The 27,699-nt window shown below is 35.6% G+C and overlaps 1 protein-coding gene and 1 pseudogene across 2 annotated transcripts; one reads left to right on the top strand and one right to left on the bottom strand.

Annotated features, from left to right (window-relative positions):
* Nucleotides 1-7,521: 7,521 nt before the first annotated feature.
* LOC123906190 lies at nucleotides 7,522-9,176 on the top strand (annotated as a pseudogene).
* Nucleotides 9,177-12,314: 3,138 nt separating this feature from the next.
* On the bottom strand, nucleotides 12,315-20,984 carry LOC123906177 (F-box protein At3g58530). Of its 2 annotated transcripts, XR_006808788.1 has the most exons (12): nucleotides 20,638-20,967; nucleotides 20,461-20,544; nucleotides 20,013-20,143; nucleotides 19,844-19,919; nucleotides 18,995-19,065; nucleotides 18,269-18,355; nucleotides 18,117-18,189; nucleotides 17,968-18,035; nucleotides 17,816-17,884; nucleotides 12,904-13,009; nucleotides 12,629-12,824; nucleotides 12,315-12,379 (listed from the first exon to the last, which is right to left on the bottom strand). XR_006808788.1 is itself a non-coding variant. In XM_045956037.1 (11 exons), the coding sequence occupies exons 1-11, from the start codon at nucleotides 20,887-20,889 to the stop codon at nucleotides 12,759-12,761; spliced, it is 1,083 nt and encodes a 360-aa protein (XP_045811993.1). In that variant the 5' UTR covers nucleotides 20,890-20,984; the 3' UTR covers nucleotides 12,576-12,758. The 2 variants fall into 2 exon arrangements, 1 of the variants encoding a protein (XP_045811993.1); XM_045956037.1 differs by lacking the exon at nucleotides 12,315-12,379 and having other exon boundaries at nucleotides 12,576-12,824; nucleotides 20,638-20,984.
* Between the last annotated feature and the right edge of the window lie 6,715 nt (nucleotides 20,985-27,699).

The raw sequence follows: 27,699 nt of genomic DNA, 5'->3' as shown, positions 1-27,699 counted from the left end.
CTCGTGAACCTTCAGTTGCCTTGAAGCATATGCTACCACATTACCCCCTTGCATAAGCACTCCGCCAAGTCCTAACTTCGAAGCATCGCAATACACGACGAACGACTCTTTGGCATCAGGTAAAATCAACACGGGTGCAGTAGTCAATCTTCTCTTGAGCTCTTGGAAACTCTTCTCACAAATACCATCCCAAACAAACGCTTGATCTTTCCTCGTCAACTTGGTTAACGGCAAAGCCAACTTCGAAAAACCTTCGATGAATCTTCTATAATAACCGGCCAAACCAAGGAAACTTCTAATCTCTGAAACAGATTCCGGCGTTCCCCACTGTGACACAGCGTCAACCTTCGCAGGATCTACCGCGATTCCTCCACTTGAAATTATATGCCCTAGGAAACTCACCTCCTTCATCCAAAATTCACACTTTGACAACTTGGCATACAACTTCTTCTCCTTCAAGACTTGCAAAACAATCCTCAAGTGCTCTTCGTGCTCTTCCTCGGATTTTGAGTAAATCAAAATGTCGTCGATGAACACCACCACGAATCTATCCAAAAATGAATGGAAAATTCGGTTCATATACTCCATGAAAACTCCAGGTGCATTGGTCACACCAAACGGCATAACTGAATACTCGTAGTGCCCATACCTCGTCCTAAATGCAGTCTTAGGTATGTCTTCCGTCTTCACTCTAATCTGATGGTATCCAGATCTCAAATCTATCTTACTAAACACACAAGCTCCAACTAGTTGATCCATCAAATCATCTATCCTTGGGAGTGGATATTTATTCTTGATCGTCACCTTGTTCAACTGACGATAGTCTATACATAATCTCATGCTTCCATCTTTCTTCTTCACAAGCAATACCGGCGCTCCCCATGGCGAAACACTCGGTCGAACAAACCTCTTCTCAAGCAGCTCTTCAAGTTGCTTCTTCAACTCATTCAACTCAGACGCTGACATTCGATACGGCGCCATCGATATCGGACTAGTTCCAGGTACTAGGTCGATAGAAAACTCTACCTCTCGCTTTGGAGGCACGTCAGATATGTCATCCGGAAACACATCTGGGAATTCACAAACGATCGGTAACTCTTCTATCTTAACTCCTCCTTCGAGTTTCAATGATGCAAACATCATGAACATCTCGGCATGTTCTTTCAACGCTTCCGATACTTCCTTCCCGCTCATCAAATGCAAGTTCTCCTCTGGCTTCGGAAAAATAACGGCCTTCTCACGACAGTTGATATGAATTCGGTTGAAGATTAACCAATTCATACCAAAAATTACATCCATACCACTAAGTGGAATACACACTAGATCCATTCCAACATGCCTACCAAAAATGGTTACGGGGCAGTTACGACATACTTGTCGGGTAATCACTGAACCATTAGCAGGAGTTTCTATTTCCATCCTACCCGTCATATCCGTTAAAGGAATACTAAGACGCTTCACACAATCCAAAGAAATAAAAGAATGCGTCGCTCCCGTATCTATAATCGCAATTAAATGAGTGTTATAGATGAAACACGTACCTCTAATGAGATTGTCCTCAAGGCTAGTATCCTCTCCACTCAAAGCAAACACCTTGCCCATCACCTTCTTGGGCTTCTTACAAGTCGGACTCTTGTGGCCTTCTTCACCACAATTGAAACACACCACTTTTGTCCTACCATCTTCATCACAGATCCTACTCTTGTTCACAAGGGTCGCAAAATCCCTTATCTGCGAAAATCCAATCATATGCTTGATGTCTGGACGTAGACCACTTTCAAACTTCACACACTTGTCGTTCTCCGCTTCCAAAGTGTTGTAATGCGGGCTAAACGCACACAAAGTCTCAAACTTGACGGCATAGTCAGCTACCGTCATATTTCCCTGTTTCAACTCCATGAATTCCACTACTTTCTTGTTCTTCACATCCACAGGAAAATACTTAACCAAAAATTCTCTTTTAAACATTGCCCATGGTATAGCCATACCACCGGGTCCTAGCCTCAACTTGGCATTCTTCCACCACACATTCGCTTCCTCGCGCAACACATATGTTCCAAGGGTTGTCTTCCCTTCCTCGGAACAATCCATTGCTTCAAAAATTATTTCAAGCTCCTCCAGCCACTTGTGAGCTCCATCCGGGTTGTAACCTCCGGTAAATGTTGGCGGTTTCTGCTTCATGAACCTTTGCAACCTCATCTCTACCTCTCTTCCAGGTTGATGATCTCTAACCACTATGTTGGTGAGTGCGGCCAAAGCCTCCGCAATCTGAGCATTCGTTCTCGCAGCAGCCATGATTCCTGAACGAATCACAACTAGACGTTAGAAAGTACTAACAGTGTTCCCTACACATGCTCATACGGGGAAAAGAAAAGTCCTAATTGGTTCACACGAACCGACCTGCTCTGATACCACTATTGTAACACCCTAACCCATACTACCCTTAAAAACGTAATTTTAAAAACTTTTTAACAAGTGTAAAGGCAGAGTGCCACGCGGTAATTAAAACACAAGCATACACACAGAGTGTCATGAAATTTAACATGAAAAGCAACAGCGGATTCATTCACACCAAGCATGCATATATATACATATATATATACATAAGCCATATTCATCCATAAGGATGTCACTTATACAAGAACTAGCATATCAAAAGGTAACACCGATATACGATGAAATCCAAGCGTAATCCCCGACTCGATGTTACATTACCAGAGCATTTACTATTTACAAACTCTAACCAAAAGCTAGTACTAAGAGGAGTAATCTATGCTAAGTCTCCTCACCAAAAGGTATTTCAACGCCCGGCTAAAACAGCAGTCTAAACGTCGGCACAGTCCTCAGCCTGAATATCTGAACCCCCAAAGGTCCAGCAAATAACACAAAGCAGAGAGTTAGAAAAACATAATCGCATATCATACGAGCATAAGAAAAGTCTTACACTTTCGAACTACCTCATATATATTCTAACTCACGCCAAAACATCGCATTAAACAATTATCAATTAATAAAGTTCAACACAATTCAACCAAATAATGTCACTTACCATTTATCAAATATATGCGCATTTACCCTAAGGTATCTAATGCCAATTAATTCACTGTCATGCCATCCCTAGACATAACTAAATGCATGTGGTACCAAGATGTCTCACCAACGGTGGACCAAGAACAGTTTTATATCATGCTGGATATGTCGGAACTTACCGAACCATCTTATCTCCCTTGGATAAGCCAACACAGTTTTATATCCTGTTGGATAGCAGCTCCGGACTCATGGATTCATCTAATCCGATCCTCGGCTTCATTATGGACACATAATCCATTTTCGTTATTGGAACCCAAGTTTCCAATGTTCACATACAATCATGAATGCATGTATGCATACACATATCAACCATATGATATTCTCTAGCTCGAAGCTACACTTTTATGAATGCGGGAACACAATCCTAACACATTCACTTAACATTGCAAATTAATGCCAAAACATAACATTGCTCACTAAAAGCTACAACTTATTGCATACACGTTTATCAATCATATAACGATTAACAATAAGCATTAATAGTATCAACATGTATCATCAATCATGTAAGGATACCCTTAAACCATGTTACAAGTGCCTAATCACACTTACAAACATTAACAAAAGTTGCAGGTTCAGTACTGTTCGCTAAGCGAATCCGTAGCGAACAGGTAGCGAACTTATTCGCTAAGCGAAGCTCAGTTCGCTGTAGCGAACTACATCAGAGGATTACAGGTACATGGCGAACAGGTAGCGAACTTGTAGCGAATAGGTTCGCTGCAGCGAACTCCTGTTCGCTAAGCGAACAACACCAGAAAGAAAAGTCTGTTCTTGAGCCATCTAAGGCGGTTTAACATTGATTCCACTCAAAAATTCATCCAAACATGTTATAAATTCATATAAACAGCCATTTCAAACATATATGGTATCAAGGAACATTAATCATCCCTTCCAAACATCCAAATACCTCTAACAATCAAAATCAAGCCAATTTCTTGGGTTTTAAGTAACTTTCATAAACTTAACAAAAATGATCCAAACATATACATATTTGTCATGGAATCAAGCTAGTGATTAACACATACAAAGTGATGATGAAGAACATCACACTCACATACATAAGCTTAATCAAAAGTCTAAAAGAAATTGAGTGGGAGAGTTCGGGAACGGAGACATAGACAATCTCCCCTCTCCTTGCCACTCAAGAATCATGAATTCTAATCTCTTACCTTAAGCAAAGATGATGATCCAAGCCTTCTCTTGCTCAAGCTTTCTCTCTTGATCAAACCCTAGCCCTTGCTCTATGGTTTTGCTCTTGCTCTTACTCACTCAAAGTTCAAAGAAAATGAATTGTGAAACTATTCATATGTTTGACTTGCTACTTATACTACTTCCCATGGTCATGAACCAAGCCCAATTGGCTTAGGCCCATTACCTCTCACGCCCATAAGCCCAAAACGAGTGTTCTCGCGTCTAATAACTTACGTTCGGCTAAATAATTATTCGTCGCTCACTAAAATAATAAAAGCCAATTATTAAATAAAATACATTTAATAAAATATACGAATACGAAAAATGGGTCGTTACAATCCTACCCCCCTTAAAAGAATTTCGCCCTTGAAATTACCTAGAAACAGATCGGGATAAGAATCTCTCATCTTGCTTTCCAACTCCCACGTCGCATTCTCACCAGCCGGTCCTCCCCACACGACTTTCACGGATGCAATCTCTTTGTTTCTCAACCTCTTCACTTCTCTTCCTTCGATTCTCAAAGGCACAGTCTCGATGGTCAAGTCATCCCTCACTTGAACATCGTCCGATTCAATCACATGTGTCGGATCAGACACATACTTGCGCAACTGCGATACATGAAAAACATCGTGCAAATTCGCCAATGATGGCGGCAATGCAATCCTATACGCAACTTTCCCAACTCGCTTCAAAATCTCAAACGGTCCAATAAACCTCGATGTTAACTTCCTTGACTTCAACGCACGTCCTACTCCGGTAGTCGATGTAACTCGTAGGAATACATGATCCCCTTCTTGGAATTCAATGTCCTTCCTCCTCTTATCATGATAACTCTTCTGTCGACTCTGGGACGCTTTCATCTTCTCACGAATCATCCGAATCTTCTCTGTTGTTTCTTGTACAATCTCTGGTCCAAGAATTGCACCTTCTCCAGTTTCATACCAACACAGAGGTGTCCTACACCTTCTCCCATACAAAGCCTCAAACGGTGCCATTCCGATACTAGAATGGTAACTGTTGTTGTACGTAAACTCTACCAACGGCAAACAAGAATCCCAATTCACGTTTTGCTCCAAAACACAAGCCCTCAACAAATCCTCTAAGGATTGTATCGTCCTCTCCGACTGACCATCTGTCTGAGGATGATAAGCTGAACTCAACCTCAACTTCGTTCCTAAAGCTTCTTGCAAGCTTTTCCAAAATCTAGAAGTAAATCTCGGATCTCTATCCGAAATAATACTTGTTGGAATACCATGTAGCTTCACAATCTGCTCCACATAAATCTCAGCCAACTTAGGCACCAAAGTACCTTTCCTGATAGCAATGAAGTGAGCACACTTCGTCAGACGATCTACCACTACCCAAATCACCTCGTTACCTTTCTTGGTCTTCGGTAAACCTCCCACAAAATCCATTGCAATGCTATCCCATTTCCATTCGGGTATAAACATTGGTTGCAACAAACCAAACGGCTTCTGATGTTCGATCTTCGATTTCTGACAAGTTAAGCATGAATAAACAAATTCAGAAATTTGCCTCTTCATTCCCGGCCACCAAAATAACTTCCTCAAATCCTGATACATCTTGGTTACTCCAGGATGAATACTCAAACCACTTCTGTGACCACTTCTGTGGCCCGGTCCATAACAATAAGTATTTCATTTAATTTCAAAGTAAATATACGAATCGTTCATAAATAAATCATAGATGCATAGAAATATCAATCTTTAACTTCTTCACCATACTGTATCCATTGTAGAGGATTCAATCATTCATAACTAGGAAACTTTGCTCGCTAGCACTTTCCTTTATTTCATTCTTGGAAATTTGTTTTCATGGAGATCTTAAGCTTCTTAACTTTTCATATAACAAGGAAAATGTGGTAAAATCACGTGACCTAAAGTTATGTTGATGTGTCAATTCATTTTAGCAATTTTGTTTGTTATATTGAAAAATGAAAAGTACAGCTTTGAAATGCTTAATTGAAATTTCTACCTGTTTACTATTCACCTCAACTGATTTTTTTATTATGTATTTATGATTTCATTTATAATACTACTTGTTAGAGACCATCTCCATACTAAACGATAAAGTCACAAAATTATTCAAAAATACTTAAATACGATGAAATTAACCTTTTTTCAATTTAACTATAGTAATCTTAAGCTTAAATTTTAGTCACGTGGAGGAAAAACTTAGTCTTTACAATTACACACAATAGAAATAAAAATCTAATATCACTTTTTTTTTAAGGAAATAAAATATTTCCAATATATAATATATTTTATTCCAAAATATTAGTGTGTAATTATAAAAGATAAATTAAATTTCCAATTATGTAAAATATAGAATAATATATATATATATATATATATATATATATATATATATATATATATATATATATATATATATATATATATAGAGAGAGAGAGAGAGAGAGAGAGAGAGAGAGAGAGAATTTTCTTAAATCTTAATTGTAATAATAATTTATAAAAGGTTACACCATAAAGTATTGTGAGTTATAAAATATTGCATATTCAAAGGGACTTTATATTGATCCAACGGTTAGTAAGTATAAAGTACCATTGATTTTACTCCACAACCTTTTTTCGGTAAAACCATTTGACAAAAACAAGATAACGCGCGACAAAAATTTCTAACTAATTAATTGTTGAATATTATTTTAGTTATGCGTAGTATCTTTGTTTAGATATAATCGACAACTACTTGTAAAATTATACCCATAAATAGCTAGTCAATTTTTTTGCTTTTTCTATATATGACTTGTTGCATTGTCACATTTCTAATAAATTCTTAGCGGGTTTTTTTTGTTTGTTTCAATTGCTTGTCAAAAAATAAAAATACCTCAGACACCTTAAAAAGGATTCAACATATGAGTTGGTTTGTAAAAAAAAGTAAGAAACTTGCACTCTCTCCTCATCAAAGTTATGACAACCTTTAGGATTTCAACTATAAAAGTAGGAAACATGCAAGATCTCCACATCTTCACAAAGTTGTCTTCTACCAATTTTTAATTTTAAAATTTCTTCGAAGTTCAAGAAGAAGCAAATATTCATTATGACATCGCATGTGGTACACATTTCCATCCAATTAATTTTCCTATAACATTTCAAACACTTATTTTAATGTCTATATACAAATTTATGCAAAAGAATAACATTACAAGCACTATTCATAACTAGTTATGTAACAATACTCATTCATGTGCAGGTAAACATGAGATTGATCTCTAAATCATTTATTTTCTCATTATCAATACTTGTGATGCTATCAAGCACAACTTACTCACAAATAAAGTCTCCTAATATTCAATCAGCAACATATTTGTCAGAAAAGTTTGAAGTGGGGCCCGGAGAAGTTGTGTCAAAAACAATGTTTGATATTGAGTTTCCAACCGGTCATATAGGACTCAATAGTTCGACGTTGATATAGTTGATGAACAAGGGAATTCTGTACCATTGCATGAAGCTTACTTTCATCATTATTTTGCTATAAAATATATTATAAATAAAACTCACGATTTTAATGATCTTACCAAACCTTTTGGGGGTGCCATCTTCAGAAGAAATGACGGAACATGCAACGATGTTATTCTTCCACATTATTGGGGTTTTGGAAGTGAATCACGGGGAACAAGTACAAAAATTCCTGATCCATTTGCAGTTGAACTAGGAAACCCTGCAAATATTCCAGAAGGGTGGGAAGAGAAATGGCTATTTAGCATCATGGTCATTGATACACGTGGCACAGAAAATAGGAAAAGTTGCACTGAATGTAGGTGTGACCAATTTAATCTCCCACAAAATTTCTATAATGTGTCAACTGAAATTCATGGAAAACCATTGACCCCCGAATATAAAGGAGGAATCTTTTGTTGCAAAGATAACTTTCAATGCAAATTAATAAAGGAATTTGAAGCACCAAGGAGAAAACTTGCCTTAAGATACAAAGTAACATGGGTTGACTGGGACCAACACCAAATTCCACTTAGATTTTATATACTTGACTCCACTGATCGAATTAGAACAAATGGTTCCGAAACAATCCATGATTGTCTGGTAAATAAGTTATTTAAATTACAGTTTTCAATTCATGATCAATTAATTATGTCATGATCACGACGTAGCTTAAGTGATTGATCTTGGACTCATAAAAAGGAGGCTCAAAGAAACTCTGGTTACTAACATAGTATATTCACACCTAACATTTGCATGTAAAAATAAAAAGAAAATAAGTTTTAAAACCTTATGATATATAATAGTTATTTATTGCATTGCACGTTGGATGAAAATGAGTTACAAAGATTTCTTAATTTTTTACAGGCAGAGTATACTATTCCAGAAAATAATAGTGGTGACTGTTTTCACGTTCAAAAATCAAGCATCCCCATGAAAAAAGGTGGTTATCTTATCTATGGCACTGCTCATATGCATACAGGTGTTGTTAATACAACACTATACGGACAGGTAGGGTTTAATATTAATTTGAACAAGTTTTGTTCAACTTTATTGTTTTTGCTTAATTTATTTCTTTTGCGATAATAAAGTTTCTTAATTCCACATATTGTCAAAATAATCTTGTCAGATCGTGCTTGCATAATCAATAATAGTTTTTTTTTTTGTTTTGGATTAATTAATTAGAATGGAAGGACATTGTGTACATCAACACCAAGATATGGAACAGGAAAGGAAGCGGGGAATGAGGAAGGCTATCTTGTTGAAATGTCCGTATGTTATCCAACACCAGGTTCAATCAAGATTAATGATGGTGAAACTTTGACGGTGGAATCAAGATATAAAAATGAATTTATCACTGGAGCTATGGGACATATCTATATCTATTTGGCTGATCAACTGCCATATGAAACATAGACATCAAACTTTATGAATTTGCAATTGTTTGATGTAGAGTTTCTTTATTATTCATATTCTATTTAACAATCAATTCATTGATCTCAAGAGATTAAAGTGCTCCTGTTTGAATTTTGATTGGAATAATTCTTGGGTAGCATTTACTTATTTCACGTTAAAATTTTAGATTATCAGAGACCACTTCCCGTGTGATCTGGAAGGTTAATGCAGAAAAAAAAAATAACATTAATTGTTCTTGTCAAGAAGAACAAATACTGCATTCGATGATCATAAGGGTTCTAAAACAAGTTTTCTCCTTTAAATTCAATTAAAGGTTTTTGTCAAAGGGTATTTTAAAGTGTCATTTATTATAAGAAAATTAAATATAATGAGAGAAAGTGAGTAATAATCAGAATATAATATAGTTATTGCAACTCGATTGATACAATAATAATTATGAGTCTGACAAGTAGTAAACAAGTTACCACTATTCCACAAATAAAAGAAATTGAAATCCTTAAATTTTCTCAGCCTAATTTCCCTAAAACATTATTCAAGAATTGTGTTGGATTTAGAAGAGAAAAGCTAACATAAATGAAATATAACATGCTGCTCAATAGATACAATGAATTCCTGCTCTATGGAGTCCTAAGCCATGCTTTTCTTTAGCACGAATTTTAACTTATTTTGTTCATATAAATTCTAGACATTGTGGGGTGAAAACTTCTTTCCTTAGACACAAACAGATACACACAACATTTAATATTTGAGCTTAAAATACAAGGTTCCGCCCGAAGAATTAATTATCTCTTCCGTTTGATAACTAGATCAAAATCGCGGATGGGCCCTTGGCCCGGTCCATAACAATAAGTATTTCATTTAATTTCAAAATAAATATACGAATCGTTCATAAATAAATCATAGATGCATAGAAATATCAATCTTTTACTTCTTCACCATATTGTATCCATTGTAGAGGATTCAATCATTCATAACTAGGAAATTTTGCTCGCTAGCACTTTCCTTTATTTCATTCTTGGAGATTTGTTTTCATGGAGATCTTAAGCTTCTTAACTTTTCAAATAACAAGAAAAATGTGGTAAAATCACGTGACCTAAAGTTATGTTGATGTGTCAATTCATTTTAGCAATTTTGTTTGTTATAATCATAATAAATAATTAGAACATGTATGTAATGTAATAGTATACGTAGCTTAATACTACTAGTGTTTATAATAAAAAAGTTTCTATATATAGAGGTTAGTTAATTTCCCAATGCATCAACTGAAACTATAAGCAAAAAGTTGAATAAAAGATGACACTGAACACAAATTTGATGGTCCATACTCTATGTATATAGTTGGGGATAAAATTCTATCGTACTGTACCATTGTACTATGCAACCACACAAAACGTCTTTCTCATTTGTCTCTGCCAACTATTAGACATTTGCACTACATCTCTTAACTATTGTCCTTAAACTAGTGATAAGTATCTTATAAAAATTTACATACACAGAAAAAATATCGAGTTCAACCAGGTAACCACAAAAAATATTAACATTAACAATGCGGAGCTTTTTAATATACTGCGACAACACTAAAGGTTTTTTATCTTACCTGATTAGAAGAGTGACCACGTCCGGCGTTGCTCCGTACCAAACTCCAGTGAAGCAAAAGGGATTGTGTACATGTAGGCACTTCGACGCTCAAGTAAGTTTAACTGTGGAGTGAAGGTTTTCTAGAGAGGTGAGAATGTACCTGACTCCACTGTAGGAGTGGAGTTTATATAGCCCACAGCGTTAATGCTCTTCATTCTGGGGGTCAGCCGTTATAATACGCAGGTGTATTGTGATCGTTGATTCGTTGCAGGTCTTTGCTGGCTGCTCCTTCTTGGGCCTTGCTCGACGGTCCAGTTAGCAGTTCCTCAGTGTTTGGGCTATGCCCATCCATAATAGTTTTTTTTTAGTCAAGTAATCTAGTTGTTAGAATTTTACCCCTAACATGAAGTGGAGAATTCCGATTCGAACTTTGACCTGTGCATATTGCAATGTTCCTACCAATTGAGTTACGTTCACGGAAAAAACTACAAGTTTTCTTACAAGTTTTCTCGTTAAACCCATATAGTAATTTATGTTTTTTGTATTTCAAAAGATTTATTGGGAGTAGGGGGAAATAGATGTGGGGTACTAGGTTTAATTAGAATGATCCAATACCAGTTGGTAGGGGTGAAGGACATGTCAATTCCTTTTGGTTGGCTGAAGAAAAAAAAATCTATCATAAGAAGAATTTCTTTAGTTTCAAATGTTTGACAAGAAAATTATTTTATGAAATTGAGAGATTTGACAACTACAAGCAATTATATCGTGAGTTTAATATTTCAATATCCAAAAGAGTCTTGTACTCATCCAAGTCTTAAAACATCTCCACATCTCCATTGTGGATGCTCTTGTAGAATCTATTTGGCGATGTTGCATTTTATGGCTCGGGGCCAAAAGAAAACAGAAGCAAAGCAAAACATGAGTTCAAACTCCAAAATATGAACAACCTATTCATTATGTATAAAAGTTCATATCCATTTACACAGCAATACAAAAAAGAGGAAAGTGATCGAGCTTAGACGCCAAGCTCAGCTTCACCTTTAAATGGTTTTCTGGCCAGCCAGATTAAACCGGCCAGGATAACGAAAAACTATCGTGGTATTGCCGCGACCCTGCGTATGCACGGGTATTATGCTAGTATCATATGCAAAAGTTAAGTGAAATAGTTTGCACCCTCCCCAAGACCAATTTTTTTATCCATAACAACACCGATAAGATTTAATAGCGTCTCCAAACATAAAGTACAAATATTAGGGAAGATATGGTCGTTTTGTATATATATCACACTGACCTCAGAATGGTGTGAAGCTTTCAATGGCTTCCCCATCCCACACAATATTAACAGATGAGATATAATTCCATAAAATAATCACAAAATTAAAACAACCAATTTAAAAAGATTTGTCCAATAATTTTCTTTATAGCAATTGAATTACCTTCATCTGGTTTACTTTCTTTAAATAGGCTTCTCTAAACATGTTCAAATTAGTGAATATAATTTTATTTCTAATTGTCTATTTTATTAACCCAATACTCATTCATGGTAGGTTTTTTTTTTTACATGTACAATCAATAAGTAGAAAAGCTGCAAATCCGTGGAGGAAAAAGCTGCATAATCAAAGGGTCTGCAATCAATAAGTAGAAATGATGTCAATAAGATTGCTTGAATATAATATAAGTTCTTTCAACGCCCCAAAATACAGACAAAACTGTTTCACTACAAATTCGCAAAATAACATAACACGCAAAACAAAACAAAACAAAACAAAACAAAACAAAACAAAACAAAACAAAACAATGACACGTCGACACAAGTAATAATTTGAGAAAATTGTATAATTGAATATAAGCACGTGTCAGATATCGACACATACCGGAGGTGCCTTCATAACTCAAAATATCTCAAAATAACTGTTTGGGATTAGATTTGAATCCTATATAGGCTATACTGCCCCAGTCAAAAAAATAGACTGTTTTTGTAACCAAAATTTCACCAGCCACACATTAACTGTGCACTTTAAAGCATTTCAAATATGGAAACAACTGAAGCAACTCTTCGCGGCTTCGTTTCTGCAAGGAAAAAACACAAATTATTAGACAAATGGACTAGTTAAGACTTGTATATAGCTTCTTTGAAATAGGAACTTGCCTTAATGCCAATACACCCGTTCACATCAAGGGTGGTAATGGTGTTGGAGCATGACTTCGAGAGAGCCTCCAGACATTTATCAGTCACGCCAACTATTCCGAACAAGCTGCATAAGTGCCCTTTCAATACATCAGCAAGAAGCAATTCTAGTATAACAATTCATATTGATAGAGGTAATGTTATGCTGCCACTGTAAAAAGGAAATGCATATGTGTGCATGTGTGTGTATGACGACAACAACAATGCATCATGATTTAAAACCAACTTCGATAAGGTCTTTTGCAAGCCCCTATCCCAAGTCTGAGCCAAGTTAATTTACATCAGACAAGATTCTAGATGCACGTTTTTACTCTGCACTATTCTTAGCTTCTCATTTTTACGGTCTGGAGAGCTTTAGATGTAACACCCTGATTTTAGTATTATTTTTATTATTATTTTTATTTGAATTTAATTGTATGTGGCGTGTTTGAGTATTATGTGTATTCTTGGATTTGTTAATTAGAATAGAAAAGGGTGGGTTAGTGTGAAATTAACAGTTAGAATTAGAATAAGATGTTGAAGAGTTTTAATAATTTAGTGGAGAAAGAAAATGAAAGAAAATAGACCTTAGTAGAAATTCGAGTTTTATTTAATTATAAATAGGTGTGAGGGGGGTGTTGGCCCAATTGGTAGGGGTATGTTTATTTGAGCCCAATCAAGATTTATGAGGACAAAGGTGGAATTACAAATAAGTGGAAAACCTAATGTTACTATATAAATAGATAAAGTTGTAAGAAAGAGTTTTAGAGAAAGAGAAGAGAAAGAAGAAAGGGTTTTAGAGAAAGAGAAGAGAAGGAAGAGGAAGAAGAAGAGAAATAGCTTCAAGAATAAACATCATTCCTGCAAAATCAGAGGTAAGGGGGGGATTATTCACCATAAAGGTGCTAGATTTGGAAGGGTAGTGAATGTTCCTTACCCTCTTCCCTTGTACACCTTTGAATCCTTCAATATTGGGTATTAGAATGTTTGGGGGTTTTGATTATGATTCCTTTTCTATGCTTTTGTATGATTCTATGACTTTGTCTCTGTTTGGTGTTGATTTTCGTGTGAAAAATGCATGCTTGTTTGGGTGGTTGTTGTTATTTGTGTATATATTGGAAGTGTTGAATTTGATGATAAATTCACGATTATCGGTGATGTTTGATGTTAATTCAGAATGTAATTAATGTTTATTGAGTATATAATAATAATAAATAAAACGTTGTCTGTAAAACCAGGATCACATGGGTTGAAAATCGGAGTTTTAAGGTACTCCGATGACAGAAACGCATTATGCGTTTTCCGTTTCTGGGCTTACTCGCTTAGCGAGGAAGGAGGCTCGCCCAGCGAGTCTTCATATTCAAATTCTGGGTTTTTCTTTATGTTTTCTGGGTTTTCGGGGTTGAGTACTCGCTTAGCGAGCCTTAGAGTTCAAAAATATGGGTTTGGTAGTTTGAGTGCTCGCTTAGCGAGACTGGGGCTCACTTAGCGAGCTTGATAGAACAACAGATTGCTGTTTTATCTAATTTTTGGGAATGAAGTTATGTTCTGATGTTCCAGAGCACTGTTTTGACGCCTAATTGCTACTATTTTTGGTAATAATGATTAGGTATTAATTAGCTTAATTAATATTTAACCGCGAAGTGAAAATTATGCCGTTGACGTCTAAATGATGTTGAATAATGTTGATGAATGCTGTTCAGATATTAATACTGTCGAGTCACATTTCATTCATCAAATAGAGTGAAATAGGAAGTCTTTATGATGTTGAATGTTGTTGTGGGATCGTTCGGTAGCATAACTCTGACACCCAAAAATCTGGTACCACATGCATATAGAGTCGAGTAGGTGAATACATTGCATACATAGTTGCAATAATGATGTGTTGTGTGATTTGTGAATTTTTCTATCGCTAGTGTCTGATGAATTTATCATGACTGTGTGTTGTTTTGTATTCTTGAATGATGCGTTTTGTTTTGCTGGCAACCCTTTCCATTTAATCACCGTTTTTATAGTGAATGTATTCTCACCCCTATTTTATTATTGTTTGTGGTGTCTGTACTCCTAGGAGTACTAATTCTCAGGTTGAGGAGTCTTAGCTGCTGTGAGTTTGGGAGATGGCGTTGGAGCCTTCTTGTTATTTTCTGCTTTATATTTATGGTTATGTAATAATGAGTCGCTCATGCAATTTTATTTCTTTTGTTGAGACTATGTTGTTGAACTGTTAAACTTTGATATTTGGTTTTCTTCTCATTAAATAATAATGACAATGTTTTAATTGGTTGTCGAGTTTGTTTTAATTCCGCTACAAATGATCAATTAAATACCCTTGCATATTGTAGATGAATGTGCGACACCCTAGGTAGAATGAATATTTTAGTATATGTTTATCGTGTATGCATGTTCAGGGATTAGGGTGTTACATAGTTTGTATCAGAGCCTGGTTGGTCCAATTTGGACCAAGTTTTGTACTTTGTTATTCCCGTGTAGGCGACATATGTGTAGACACTGTCGATACTGGCTGTACAGCAGGGGTAGAAATGACACAGCGATTGCCAATGCTTTGGCAGCATGGCACGGGCGAATGCAGCTGTGCAAGCGCAGCAGAATCAACAAGGAGCTGATGAATTATGTAGGTTGCACAGGTTTCAGAGGAACAATCCACCTTCTTACGATTTTCAATAAAAAGTTCTTTCCTTTTATTCCATTGTTACTGTTATATTCATCTTCATATTTCACAGACCCATCAAGAAGGAATAGGGGCTATACTTATGCAAGAAAAACGACCCGTAGCCTATTTTAGTAAGGCTTTAGGAGTAAGAAACCTCACCAAATCAGCTTATGAGAAAGAGTTAATGGCTGTGGTGCTTGCCATTCAACACTGGCGACCATATCTTTTGGGGAGGAGATTTAAGGTCTTTACTGACCAGAAAAGTCTCAAAGAATTGTTGCAGCAGAGAGTGGTTACAGCAGAGCAACAAAATTGGGCTGCAAAATTATTAGGGTATGATTTCGAAATAATATATAAGCCTGGAAGACTTAACAGAGGTGCAGATGCTCTTTCAAGAGTTCATGAAGGAGGAGAGTTGTGTCAAGTAGTCACTAGCCTTCAATGGACAGATGAGCAAACCATAAAAAAAGAGATTCTGCAGGATAAATATTTACAACAAGTAATTCAGGATTTGAAGACAAATGTGAACTCAAGACCAGGTTTTTCATATAAGCAGGAGATAGATTGGTTTTGTCAAGCACATCTGTGATGATTCCTGTATTGTTGGCAGAATTCCATGAAACTCCACAGGGAGGGCACTCAGGATTCTATAGAACCTACAGAAGACTAGCATCTAATGTATATTGGGTAGGAATGAAAAACACGATCCAAGAGTATGTGAGGAAGTGTGATGTGTGCCAAAGACAGAAATACATGGCTAGCTCACCTGGAGGATTATTACAGCCGTTGCCAATTCCTGACAGGATTTGGGAAGATTTGTCCATGGATTTTATAACTGGATTACCCAAATCAAAAGGTTATGAGGCCATATTAGTGGTTTTGACAGATTGTCCAAATTTTCCCGTTTTATTCCATTAAAGCACCCTTACACAGCTAGAGTTATTGCAGAAGTTTTTGTGAAGGAAGTAGTAAGGCTACATGGAATACCTCTATCTATAGTAAGTGATAGAGATCCCATTTTTATGAGTAATTTTTGGAAAGAATTGTTTAAACTTCAGGGTACAAGGTTGAAGATGAGTACTGCTTACCATCCTGAAACAGATGGTCAAACAGAGGTAGTGAATAGGTGCTTGGAAACTTATTTGAGATGTTTTATAGCTGATTAGCCCAAAACATGGGTAACTTGGATACCATGGGCTGAGTACTGGTTTAATACCAGTTTTCATGCTGCTACTGGTCAGTCACCTTTCCATGTGGTGACGTGGTGTGATAGAAGTTTTGAAGTAGGAGAGTGGGTATTTGTGAAGCTAAAGGCCCACAGGCAGCACTCTGTTGCCTCCAGGATTAATGCAAAATTGGCAGCCAAGTAATATGGGCCCTATCCTGTGACAGCAAAAGTAGGAGCAGTAGCTTACCAACTAAAGCTGCCTGATGGATCACGTGTCCATCCAGTGTTTCATATATCTTTGTTAAAAAAGGCTGTGGGTAATTATCATGAGGAGGAGGAGGAGCTACCAGAGTTGGAAGGAGACAATGGAATACTTGTTGAACCCGAAGCAGTTTTGGCAAGGAGAATGGTTCAAGTACAAGGTGAAAAGATTAATCAATTTCTTATCCATTGGAAAGGACAATCAGCTGATGAAGCTACTTGGGAGGATACTATAATGATGAAGAGTCAATTCCCCAACTTTGACCTTGAGGACAAGGTCATATTTAATGGAGGGAGTATTGTTAGGACACGTATACAAGAGGAAAATCCTACGGATTCATTAATTCATCACAATACTGTGAGGCCCAAAGCATGGAAGGTTTATTCTAGAAGATGCAAGGATAAGGCCAAAAGTTAGTTCCATGTGGTGACGTGGTGTGATAGAATGAAAGCTGTCATCTATTTCCATGATATAAGGAGTAGGGTGGGATTTGTGAGGATTACCTTTTTGATCATTGAGTTTGTTAGAATGTATAGGCTGCTTTAAGCTGGCCTATCGGAGCTGAGCTCTGGGCAGATCTAAGGATCCTTGTTTGATCTTAATCTGTAAATCTCCATTGTTATAATCAATAAAGCTTTCAATATTGCTTTTCATTTCTGTTTCATTTTTTATTTCTCTGTGAACTGATTTTGGGTTTCTATCAGATAGAGCCAACTTTCCAAGTCAAATCCAAGAGTGCACTGTTCAGTACTAAATATCCAAGTGCGATAAACTTCTCAAATTTATAATATACCTAAGAAATTCAAGAGAAGTGCAACTCTGTGCAGCGGCTATAACCCCCTCATCAGTCACACGTACACACCTATCACGTAAAATTAGATACAACTCCATTACTTTCATCATAAAATAAGGATAGACGGGTATTTAAGTTGATAATCAACTTACCAAGTCAAATTGAGGGATACAAGGTTCTTGCATTTCGAAATACACTTAAGTCCTTGATCTGAAAGATTCTGCAAGCCAAACTTAGTTCTATTATCAGGGTGCATTAGATAGGGTTTTGCAAAGAAATCTACAGTAACCGAAGATTTTACCTGGGCACCACAAAGATCCAAAAATGTGAGACGTGTCAGAAGGCATATTTTCTTGTAAGCTTCATCTGTGAAACTGATAAGATGTAATGTTGTGAATTAATCAAATCCCGCGAGACAACTTGAACATAAATATGATGAGTTTTAGTGCCTACCTAGACACTGCATAGAGATTCAAACTCTGAAGGGACAGGCATTTCTGCAACAACTGCTTCAGCCCCACGTCAGTTATCTTGACACACCTAGGTGTAAAATTATGAGATATATGTTAGGAATACGGAAGAATAGAAAATTGAAAGAAATGGATAAAAAAGCACAATTGTATTGAAAGAATGAAAATAGGAGAGAAGAGAAGAGTTTAGTCTAAGGGTTTCGCTTCTTCCCACTGTTCTATTCATTCGATGTTTAAATATCTGAATTTTGAGGTGTCAGCTCGGTGGTAAGAGTTTGGTCTTGTAACCTCGAGAGACAGAGTTCAAATTCCCACAAGGACGGTTGTAAAATGATTGTTAGTGTCACTTTAGTTAATGCTAATTACCTCTAACTGTGCTAATTTTCCCTAACTAATGTCTCCTTTTATCTTCTATCCTAAGTTCCTAACAGTGTACCAGAAAGAGGTATATTTCACCCCCAATGTTCCTTCTATCATCTTAATAGACTGTTTGGAATCTCGATATGAAATAAAGGGAAAAATAAACTAGAAACAATATAACTGCTCTACTCCTTTACAGTGGGCAACTGGGCATCAAATGTAGCGTGTCAACCTAACAATTTCAGACAGCTGATGGAAAAGGGTAAAACCTATATGATTTTAGTAATGATAATTACAACCTCATCATGCGCGAGATCTCACAGAATCTTCTATAAATCAGTGGACATACCTTGTCAAGTTTAGTGACTCCAGTTTCGGGTAATTCTCAGCAACTAATTGTGCACCTCGGTCTGAAATATTCTGCAATTATCATATCAAAGGAATTTGTTTATAAGATACAAGTACCATATTGAAAAAAACAAAATGCTATTATTTTCTGAGAAGATAATTCAGAACTCTACTACAAATAACATACTTCATGGACACAATGTCTCCATAGTTATTTAGGTTTTTATTGTACAGTACAGCATCGGTATATTCAGGTAAGCATTAATGTCAACTGGTAAGACCTTCCTTGTGATTTAGGCAAGCTCGGTACAACTTAAAATGAAGTGGTGGGATTTTTAGCGATGAAAGTGATAAAAATTGTAGTAAATGTGGAATAAGTATTAAAATTACGTTTAATTGAATAAATATGTCAACACTATAGGGAACGATTGACAATAATATAAATATAGAAAGAGCTTCTACTGGATGAATCCATCTAGTGAGCGACCTCTTCTGAACTGAATGTTTACAATGATTTTCATTTAAATTCCTTTCAACAATGTGAATGAATATTAGAAAACTTGATTTTAAATGAACCTGATTTGCAAAATTGATTTCAGTTGAACTAAGTATGGAGTGTAGTGAGTGATTCATGTTTGAAAACTTTTACGTTAAAAGTCTGAAATTTTCAACTCATTACAAACTCTACATTTTTCACTATCAATGAAGGGATGCATACTCTAAATACAGACACATTATGCATTTCTTTCTGATTATATGCGTGTAGTCGTGTAAGAATAACAAACCTTTAAAAATAAACATTGAATTATACTAATGTAATATAAAATTACAACTCGAAAGCATCATGTACCTTACAGCCACTTATATTCAAATCAACTATGTGTTTGCAGTTGGTGACTGTATGTAGTAGTCCAGAATCAGTTACCCTGAAATAAGATTCATATTTCAGTATTGTTGCAGCAGTGGATTTAACTTTTAAATCAAACATTGCACACACATTAAGGAAAAATTAAAATCACCTGACGTTCCAGTAGACAGAAAATGTTTTTAGCCGAGGACAACAACTGGTTATTGCTTGAATTCCTGTATCCGATATTTTTTGGCAGCCATTGAGATTTAAAGACTCCAAGCTTTGAAGAGAATCAAAACACTATAAATGCTTAAAATTAACTGGTCAGAATCACATTCAATCTATATCCTACATTTATACCACATTGTAAAGATTTTTTTTTTTTTTGGTCAAGTAGCTGGTGGCCGAAATTCCACCTTCTTAAACTGAATAAGTGGAGTGTCCAGGGTTCGAACCCCGGTTCCGGTGGAGTGTCTAGGATTCGAACCCCGGTTCCGGTATATAAAATGTGATGTCCCTAACTACCAACTAAGCTATACTGACATGGACACATTATAAGATATTTATACTACACAACATAGAAAATTAAGAAATAATTAAAGATATGTTTTTTATACCTTTTGTTTAATAAGTATGAGATGGGTGTCTTCAATATCACTTGCAAATTCTAGGTTAATCTCTTTTACATGCTGATATCTAGGCTACAAGAAGAAGAAATAATCAATTATTTTGATGACCTATGCACAAATTAATTAATTAATTAAATGAAAATGAAGTTAATTAGTAGTAATTACCAGAGAAAGAGCAGCTATAAGGCGATTCCCAGCATTATTGAATTCACGAAAATTGAGTAATTGCCAAAGGGGTTGAGAAGAGAGAAGGGTTCGATAAAGGAAAGGACTAACGAAGAGAAGAGAAATAAGGTCTTTTTGATTCAAACTAGGAGAACAACATACGAGTTTCAAAACCTTAGGCACTGTCTCTTTGCACCAAACATCATCCTCGTCCATTGCTGGTGCTGGTGATGTTGATGTTTTTTCTTCCATTGTTTCTTTCCCCCAAATCAGAGTTTTACACGTTGTTTGGTTATAAAGAGAGAATGAGAAGCAGAAAGAGGTGAGAGAACATGAAAAGAGAGAGAAAATGTGAGAAATAAAGAGAAATGCCAGTTTTTTATAAAAATACTCCAATAGCCTTAAATTTTACAAAAATCTTAGGCTTAAATGCAGTTTTGGCCCCCCATGTTTCACAATTGCTTGATTTTGGTCCCCCACATTTTAATTGCTTGATTTTAACCCCCTAAGTTTCACAATTGCTTGATTTTAGCCCTCCAAGTTTCAATTGCTCGATTTTGGCCCCCCAAGTTTACCCCCTTTTGCATTTGCTAGCCCCCCGTTGAATATTTTGATTAAAAATTGGTAATGTGGCATTTTAAAATTAAATAAGTATTTAAAAATAAATAAATAAATTACAAATTGTTTTTTACAAACTAAATTATAATTTTTATTTTATTATATGTAGTTTGTAAAATAATTTTGTTATATAAAAAAGTAAAAAAAACATTTTATGAATTATTTTTTAAAAACTTTGTAAACTTTTTTTTAAATAAAAAATAATTATTAAACTTTTTATTAAAAAAACAATTTTTAATACATTTTTATAAAAGCAAATATTATTATTTTTTAATTAAAACATATTTTTTTATTTTTTTAAAATGTCACATAAGCAATTTATAGTCAAAAAAGTCAACGGGGGGCTAGCAAATGCAAAAGGGGGTAAACTTGGAGGGCCAAAATCGAGCAATTGAAACTTGGAGGGCTAAAATCAAGCAATTGTGAAACTTGGAGGGTTAAAATCAAGCAATTAAAATGTGGGGGGCCAAAATCAAGCAATTGTGAAACTTGAGGGGCCAAAACTGCATTTAAGCCAAAATCTTATTAAATTTAATTTGTTTTAATTAAATTATTTAATTGGTTTTGTGAGGTTGGTAAGGGGTTTGGGTAGTATGTTACCGGGAAAATTTCGGTCATCTCACTTATCCAGTGGAATTTCTAACCACTGGGCTACCATACAAAAAAATTACTTAATAATCTAATTTGTCATTTAATTTATTAGAATAGTTTTATAAAATAATTAATATATTTTTAAAATATTACTATGTTTGTTTATTTTAAATTTAACTAGCAGGACACCCGTGCATCCGCACGGGAGTCGCGGCGTTGCCGCTCCTCGGTAACATGAAATAGTAAAAAGTAAAAAGGATATAATATTTGGTTAAAAAATAGGAAAAAAAAACAATGGAAAAACTATCACCAAAAAATATTAGGTCTCCGTATTAATATATGAATTTAAATATAGATAATGTATAAATTATGAAAAAATAGGCTACTTTATTAATATATTAGTAAAAACATAGGTCGTGTAAAAATCACCAAAAAACTTAGGTCCATGTATTAAATATTTGAGTATAAATATAGTCCCGTAAAAATTATTAAAAAATAGGCAATCATATTAATATGTTAGTGAAAATATAAGTCTCGCAAAAATCATCAAAATAATTAGGTCACCGTATTAAATATGAGTATAACCCGTAAAGTTGTAAAAAAATAAAATAAAATAAAATAGAAAACTTAATTAATATATAAATAAAAGTATAAGTCTCGTAGAAATCACAAAAAAAAAAAGGTTTCAATATTAATATATGAGTATAAATATATGTCTCACAAGTGTTATAAAAGAACGGGCAAACTTATTAATATGAGTAAAACACATAGGTCCCATAAAAATCACACAAAAGATTAGATTCTCGTATTAATATATGAATATAAATATATGTCTCACAAAAAATAATAAAAAATTGGAAAATTCATCAATAAAAGTAAAAAATAGGCCCTGCAGAAATCACACAAAAAAGATTAGATCATTGTACTAATATATGAGTATAAATATATGTCAGAAGAAATTATGAAAGAATGGGCAACCATATATATATATAAATCATAGGACTCGTAAAAATCAACAAAATAATTAATTAGGTCTATGTATTAATATATGATCCAATATAACCCGTAGAATTATAAAAAAAATAAACAACTTTATTAATATATGATTAAAAATATAAGTCTTGTAGAAATCACAAAAAGAAAGGTTCTCGTATTAATATATGAGTATGAATTTAGGTCTACATAAATTATTAAGGAATGAGAAACCTTATTAATAAGAGGAAAAAAAATATAGTTCCCACGGAATTCACACTAAAGATTATGTCCCCGTATAAATATATGAGTATAACTTGTAAAATTGTAAAAAAAAAAAAAAAAAACAACTTTATTAATATAGAGTAAAAATATACGGCTCGTAGATATAACCAAAAAAATTAGGTTCTCGCATTAATATGAATATAACCCGTAAAATTATTTAAAAAAAAAGACAAAATAATATATTAGTAAAACCACAAGTTCCGTGAGAATCACAAAAAATAGTAGATTTTCATATTAATATATAAGTATAAATATTAGAGCTGGGTATATGGATCAAGGTCCCAGGTCGACCTGTTTAACCCGCAGTCCACACGGATTTAAGACCATTTTATTTTGGTCCATTTAAATTTTTGCCCGTAGGGTTGGACCATTAAAGTCGCGGGTTTGCGGGTTGGCCCGTGACCCGTGTTATATTTTATTTTTTATACAATTAATTATAAATTTTATCACTTATAACATTGGTCCATGTCCAAATCTAACTTTCTAAAAAATAATAATAGTCTAAACCCTAAAAACTGTTGGTGTAAGCCCTAGAGACCAATTATTTATAATTGCATGATACTTGTATTGGATAATTTACTTATTAAATAAAGGCTTTTCTTTATTATGTTTATGTGTTAAATAATAATAGAGTCCCTAGAATAGTAAGTTCATTGAATGGAACGTTAAGTGTGACTTGATCGTGAGAATCCATTACACATGAGAACACTATTCTTAAAACATCTGTAGTCGAGCTTTAATGTGAATTGGGATAACATCAAAACATAGAGACTATTATGTTGGTAGACTGATGATCACATCTCACGGATCATAGATAAAGAGTTATCAAGTCTTCACATAGATATAAATATTAAGAGTAATATTTATATCGGATTGACCCACCATGAGAATACTACATAGTATGTTATGAAATGTCATAAGATATTCTCATAGTGATAAGTGGTGTATTCCACCCTTCGACCTGAAACCACTATGTTCCCTAGATGTAGGAGTGTAGTACTTTGTCGCCATTCAAAGTTATCCATAACAGAATGACTATAAAGATGGTTGATGGGTATTCCACGAATCATGCTAAGGGACATGAGTGACCTAGATGGAATTTACCCCTCCTACATAACACGAGATATGTCTATGGGCCCAATATTGAACTTAACAAGGGTGACGTACTATGCCTTGTGTTCAATATAGACATAAGGGTAAAAGGGTAATTATACACATGAGTTTTATCACGGAAAAGTTTGTCAGATCACGTGACATTCTTGTGACTTGGGTAGCAGTGATGTGTTGCTAGATGTAACGACCCATTTTTCGTATTAGTATATTTTATTAAATGTTATTTTATTTATTAATTGGCTTTTATTATTTTAGTGAGCGGCGAATAATTATTTAGCCGAGCATAAGTTATTAGACGCGAGAACCTTGGTTATGGGCTTAATGGGCGTGAGAGGCTTTGGGCCTAAGCCATTTGGGCTTGGTCCATGACTTTAGGGATTGGTATAAGTAGCATTTTCAACCTTGAATAGTATCACAACTTCTTTTTCATTGAGTGAGCAAGAACAAGAGAGCAAAGTGAGCTAGGGTTTTGGCTTAGGGATTCACGAGAAAGAGAGAAGGCTTGGATCATCACCAAACTTAAGGTAAGAGATTAGAATTCATGATTCTTGAGTGGCAAGGAGAGGGGAGATTGTCTATGTCTCCGTTCCCGAACTCTCCCACTCAATTTCTTTTAGATTTTGATTAAGCTTGTGTATGTGAGTATGATGTTCTTCATCATCACTTTGTATGTGTTAATCACTAGTTTGATCTCATGAAAAATATGTATGTGTTTGGATCATTTTTGGAAAGTTTATGAAAGTTGCTTAAAACTCAAGAAATTGCCATGATTTTGATTGTTAGAGGTATTTGGATGTTTGGAAGGGATGATTAATGTTCCTTGGTACCATATATGTTTGAAATGACTGTTTATATGAATTTATAACATGTTTAGATGAATTTTTGAGTGGATTTGAGGTTAAACCGCCTTAGATAACTCAAGAACAGAGGTTTCTGGTGTAGTTCGCTACGGATTCGCTACGGATTCGCTTAGCGAATAAGTTCGCTACGGATTCGCTACGGATTCGCTTAGCGAATAAGTTCGCTACGGGTTCGCTACGTGTTCGCCATGTACCTGTAACCCTCTGATGTAGTTCGCTACCTGTTCGCTACAGCGAACGTGTTCGCTACGTGTTCGCTACGTGTTCGCTACGTGTTCGCTACGGGTTCGCTACGGATTCGCTCAGCGAACAGCTCTGTGACAGCAACTTTTTGATAATTGTTTTAAGTGCAATTAGGCACCTGTAACATGGTTTAAGGGTATCCTTACATGTTTGTTGATACATGTTGATACTGTTAATGCTTATTGTTAATCGTTATATGAATGATAAACATGTATGCAATAAGTTGTAGCTTAAAATGAGCAATGTTATGTTTTAGCATTAATTTGCAATGTTAAGTGAATGTGTTAGGATTGTGTTCCCGCATTCATAAAAGTGTAGCTTCGAGCTAGAGAATATCATATGGTTGATATGTGTATGCATACATGCATTCATGATTGTATGTGAACATTGGAAACTTGGGTTCCAATAACGAAAATGGATTATGTGTCCATAATGAAGCCGAGGATCGGATTAGATGAATCCATGAGTCCAGAGCTGCTATCCAACAGGATATAAAACTGTTTTGGCTTATCCAAGGGAGATAAGATGGTTCGGTAAGTTCCGACATATCCAGCATGATATAAAACTGTTCTTGGTCCACCGTTGGTGAGACATCTTGGTACCACATGCATTTAGTCGTGTCTAGGGATGGCATGACAGTGAATTAATTGGCATTAGATACCTTAGGGTAAATGCGCATATATTTGATAAATGGTACGTGACATTATTTGGTTGAATTGTGTTGAACCTTATTAATTGATAATCGTTTAGTGCGATGTTTTGGCGTGAGTTAGAATATGTATGATGTAGTTCGAAAGTGCAAGGTCTTTCTTATGCTCGTATGATATGCGATTATGTTTTCTAACTCTCTGCTTTGTGTTATTTGCTGGACCTTTGGGGGTTCAGATATTCAGGCTGAGGATTGTGCCGACGTTTAGACTGCTGTTCTAGCGTGGTGTTGAAGTACCTTTTGGTGAGGAGACTTAGCATAGATTACTCCTCTTAGTACTAGCTTTTGACTAGAGTTTGTAATTAGTGAATGCTCTGGTAATGTAACATCGAGTCGGGGTTTACGCTTGGATTTCATCGTATATCGGTGTTACCTTTTTGATATGCTAGTTCTAGTATAAGTGACATCCTTAGGGATGAATTTGGCTTATGTATATATATATGTATATATATGCATGCTTGGTTGATTGAATCCGCTGTTGCTTTTCATGTTAAAATTCATGACGCTCTGTGTGTATGCTTTGTGTTTTAATTACCGCGTGGCACTCTGCCTTTACACTTGTTGAAAAGTTTTTAAAATTACGTTTTTAAGGGTAGTACGGGTTAGGGTGTTACAATAGTGGTATCAGAGCAGGTCGGTTCGTGTGAACCAACTAGGACTTTTCTTTTCCCCGTATGAGCATGTGTAGGGAACACTGTTAGTACTTTCTAACGTCTAGTTGTGATTCGTTCAGGAATCATGGCTGCTGCGAGAACGAATGCTCAGATTGCGGAAGCTTTGGCCGCACTCACCAACATTGTGGTTAGAGATCATCAACCTGGAAGAGAGGTAGAGATGAGGTTGGAAAGGTTCATGAAGCAGAAACCGCCAACATTTACCGGAGGTTACAACCCGGATGGAGCTCACAAGTGGCTGGAGGAACTTGAAATAATTTTTGAAGCAATGGATTGTTCCGAGGAAGGGAAGACAACCCTTGGAACATATGTGTTGCGCGAGGAAGCGAATGTGTGGTGGAAGAACGCCAAGTTGAGGCTAGGACCCGGTGGTATGGCTATACCATGGGCAATGTTTAAAAGAGAATTTTTGGTTAAGTATTTTCCTGTGGATGTGAAGAACAAGAAAGTGGTGGAATTCATGGAACTGAAACAGGGAAATATGACGGTAGCTGACTATGCCGTCAAGTTTGAGACTTTGTGTGCGTTTAGCCCGCATTACAACACTATGGAAGCGGAGAACGACAAGTGTGTGAAGTTTGAAAGTGGTCTACGTCCAGACATTAAGCATATGATTGGATTTTCACAGATAAGGGATTTTGCGACCCTTGTGAACAAGAGTAGGATTTGTGATGAAGATGGTAGAGCTAAGGTGAACTACTACAAGGCTGTGAATGACCGAAAAGGGAAAGGACAAGAGCGCGGAAAACCTTATGACAACCGCGGTAAAGGGAATACAAGTGGTGGTAAGAAGCCGATGAATGGGAATTGTTACAACTGTGGAGAAAGGGGTCATATGTCTTATGATTGCCCGAAGAAGGGAGATAGGTGTAAGAATTGTGGAAGGCTGGGCCACAAGACCGAAGTGTGTAGGACAAAGGTGGTGTGTTTCAATTGTGGAGATGAAGGCCACAAGAGTCTGACTTGTAAGAAGCCCAAGAAGGTGATGGGCAAGGTG

The sequence above is a fragment of the Trifolium pratense genome, linkage group LG1 (genome assembly GCF_020283565.1).
Source record: "Trifolium pratense cultivar HEN17-A07 linkage group LG1, ARS_RC_1.1, whole genome shotgun sequence".
In the NCBI taxonomy this organism is placed as follows: Eukaryota; Viridiplantae; Streptophyta; class Magnoliopsida; order Fabales; family Fabaceae; genus Trifolium; species Trifolium pratense.
Note: the sequence above shows the minus strand (reverse complement) of the source record. Positions and strands in the feature narration are given on the sequence as shown.

Coding starts and splice junctions, on each gene's coding strand:
- LOC123906177 (XM_045956037.1), bottom strand. CDS start 20,889: ATGGAAGAAAAAACATCAACATCACCAGCACCAGCAATGGACGAGGAT. Junction 18,356..18,994: donor GAGTCACTAAACTTGACAAG/GTATGTCCACTG, acceptor TTTTACACCTAG/GTGTGTCAAGATAACTGACG. Junction 17,885..17,967: donor GTATCCCTCAATTTGACTTG/GTAAGTTGATTA, acceptor TTTACGTGATAG/GTGTGTACGTGTGACTGATG.